Below are 1,323 nucleotides of genomic sequence, written 5' to 3' on the forward strand. Positions count from 1 at the left end.
GGAGTAAATAGAGCAACTTATGCAAAGCAGTCAAGTGATTCAGACTCAAGTAGCTCTGAAAAACTAACTACCCACAAACGACTTACAGAACCCACAAAAGACTCTCTTCAAAACCTGCAAGCCTCTGATGACAGGCTGATATCCCAGACAAGTACACCAATGAAAGACACTGGAACCGAAGATGACTTTAGTCCCACCAAAGTGGATGATGTGAGTTTCAGTGACAGTTTGAACGATTTCGTCATCAGTAGTGAAGAAGAAGAGGAGGATGTTGGGGATGTGCCGAGAGGGACTGCTGGAGGATCAGATGGAGTGGACAAAGGAATTGACGGAAAAATTAGCTCTGGCAGAGGTTTGAATGATGGTAAATTTGGAGGAATTGACAGTGGCAAAACATTTGCAGGGAAAGTTGGAGTTTTGAGTCCTAGCACTGGATTGATTGAGGGTAAAGTTGAAAGAATGGATGTTGGCAGAGGAGGTTCTGAAGGAGATGGAAGTGAAGTTATGGTGCTGGAGGAGAAAGATTTGGCAACTGCAGACACAGAGACTGCTGGAGAGACAGGTGAGTATTCAGTAGGACTGAGCGATTTTTTACCCCTTTTTAATTGGGTTGCTTAGAAGAAAAAGAATATGAAAGTATCGAATCTCGTCAAGACGTCTAAACTCCGGTCTTAAGCTCTTCATGGATCGACATCGCCCAAATGTCCTTAATATATGCTTTTTTTTTCCACTCCAAAATCGTTTGATCTTATCTGTTGTATATGATTCCTAGTCAATGTCAAACAACTTTGGCCAACTTATCACAATGTGTTAATAACACATCTTTGATGAAGTCAACGTATCAACTACATACATATTTTCATGTCTTTTTTTTATCTTTGTTCTATTTCAGCTGCACTCCCTCGTCAGCTAACCAAGATGTCAGTTCTGAACTACATCATGTCTTCCTCTCCTCTGTCTAAATCACCAATGTTACCAATGGGGGACAAGACCTCCAGTCAACCAATGAAGGATAAGATTACAGACGCGTCTAAAGAACAAACCAGCGGCAAAAGCATTGCCAGTAATGACAAGCTGAAGGATGATGGCGAGATGAAGGATGTAGAGATTCAAACTCGAGACCTTCTGCCGAGATATTTATGTGTAGTACATTTTACAGATCTCGCTCGCTCACCAGACTCGGACAGTGTCCAATCTCCTCCACCCTCTAGCGAACTGGAAAGTCAAATACTCAGCAGTACATCAGCTACTCCCGAAGACCCCGATATGAAGGACACTCGCCAGCGAATGAAGATATACAAGCGACGCTGGTTGAACATGCAA

General features: G+C 42.7%; 1 protein-coding gene across 1 annotated transcript; it reads left to right on the plus strand.

The window, feature by feature from the left end:
- Positions 1–18: 18 nt before the first annotated feature.
- Positions 19–1,306, plus strand: LOC113473053 (the record flags this gene model as incomplete). The annotated part of the gene is made up of 2 exons (XM_026832817.1): positions 19–562; positions 893–1,306. Coding segments are annotated over exons 1-2 (817 nt in total), but the record flags the coding sequence as incomplete, so codon positions are not given.
- Between the last annotated feature and the right edge of the window lie 17 nt (positions 1,307–1,323).

Source organism: Diaphorina citri, unplaced genomic scaffold (genome assembly GCF_000475195.1).
Source record: "Diaphorina citri unplaced genomic scaffold, Diaci psyllid genome assembly version 1.1 scaffold13622, whole genome shotgun sequence".
Taxonomy (NCBI): Eukaryota; Metazoa; Arthropoda; class Insecta; order Hemiptera; family Psyllidae; genus Diaphorina; species Diaphorina citri.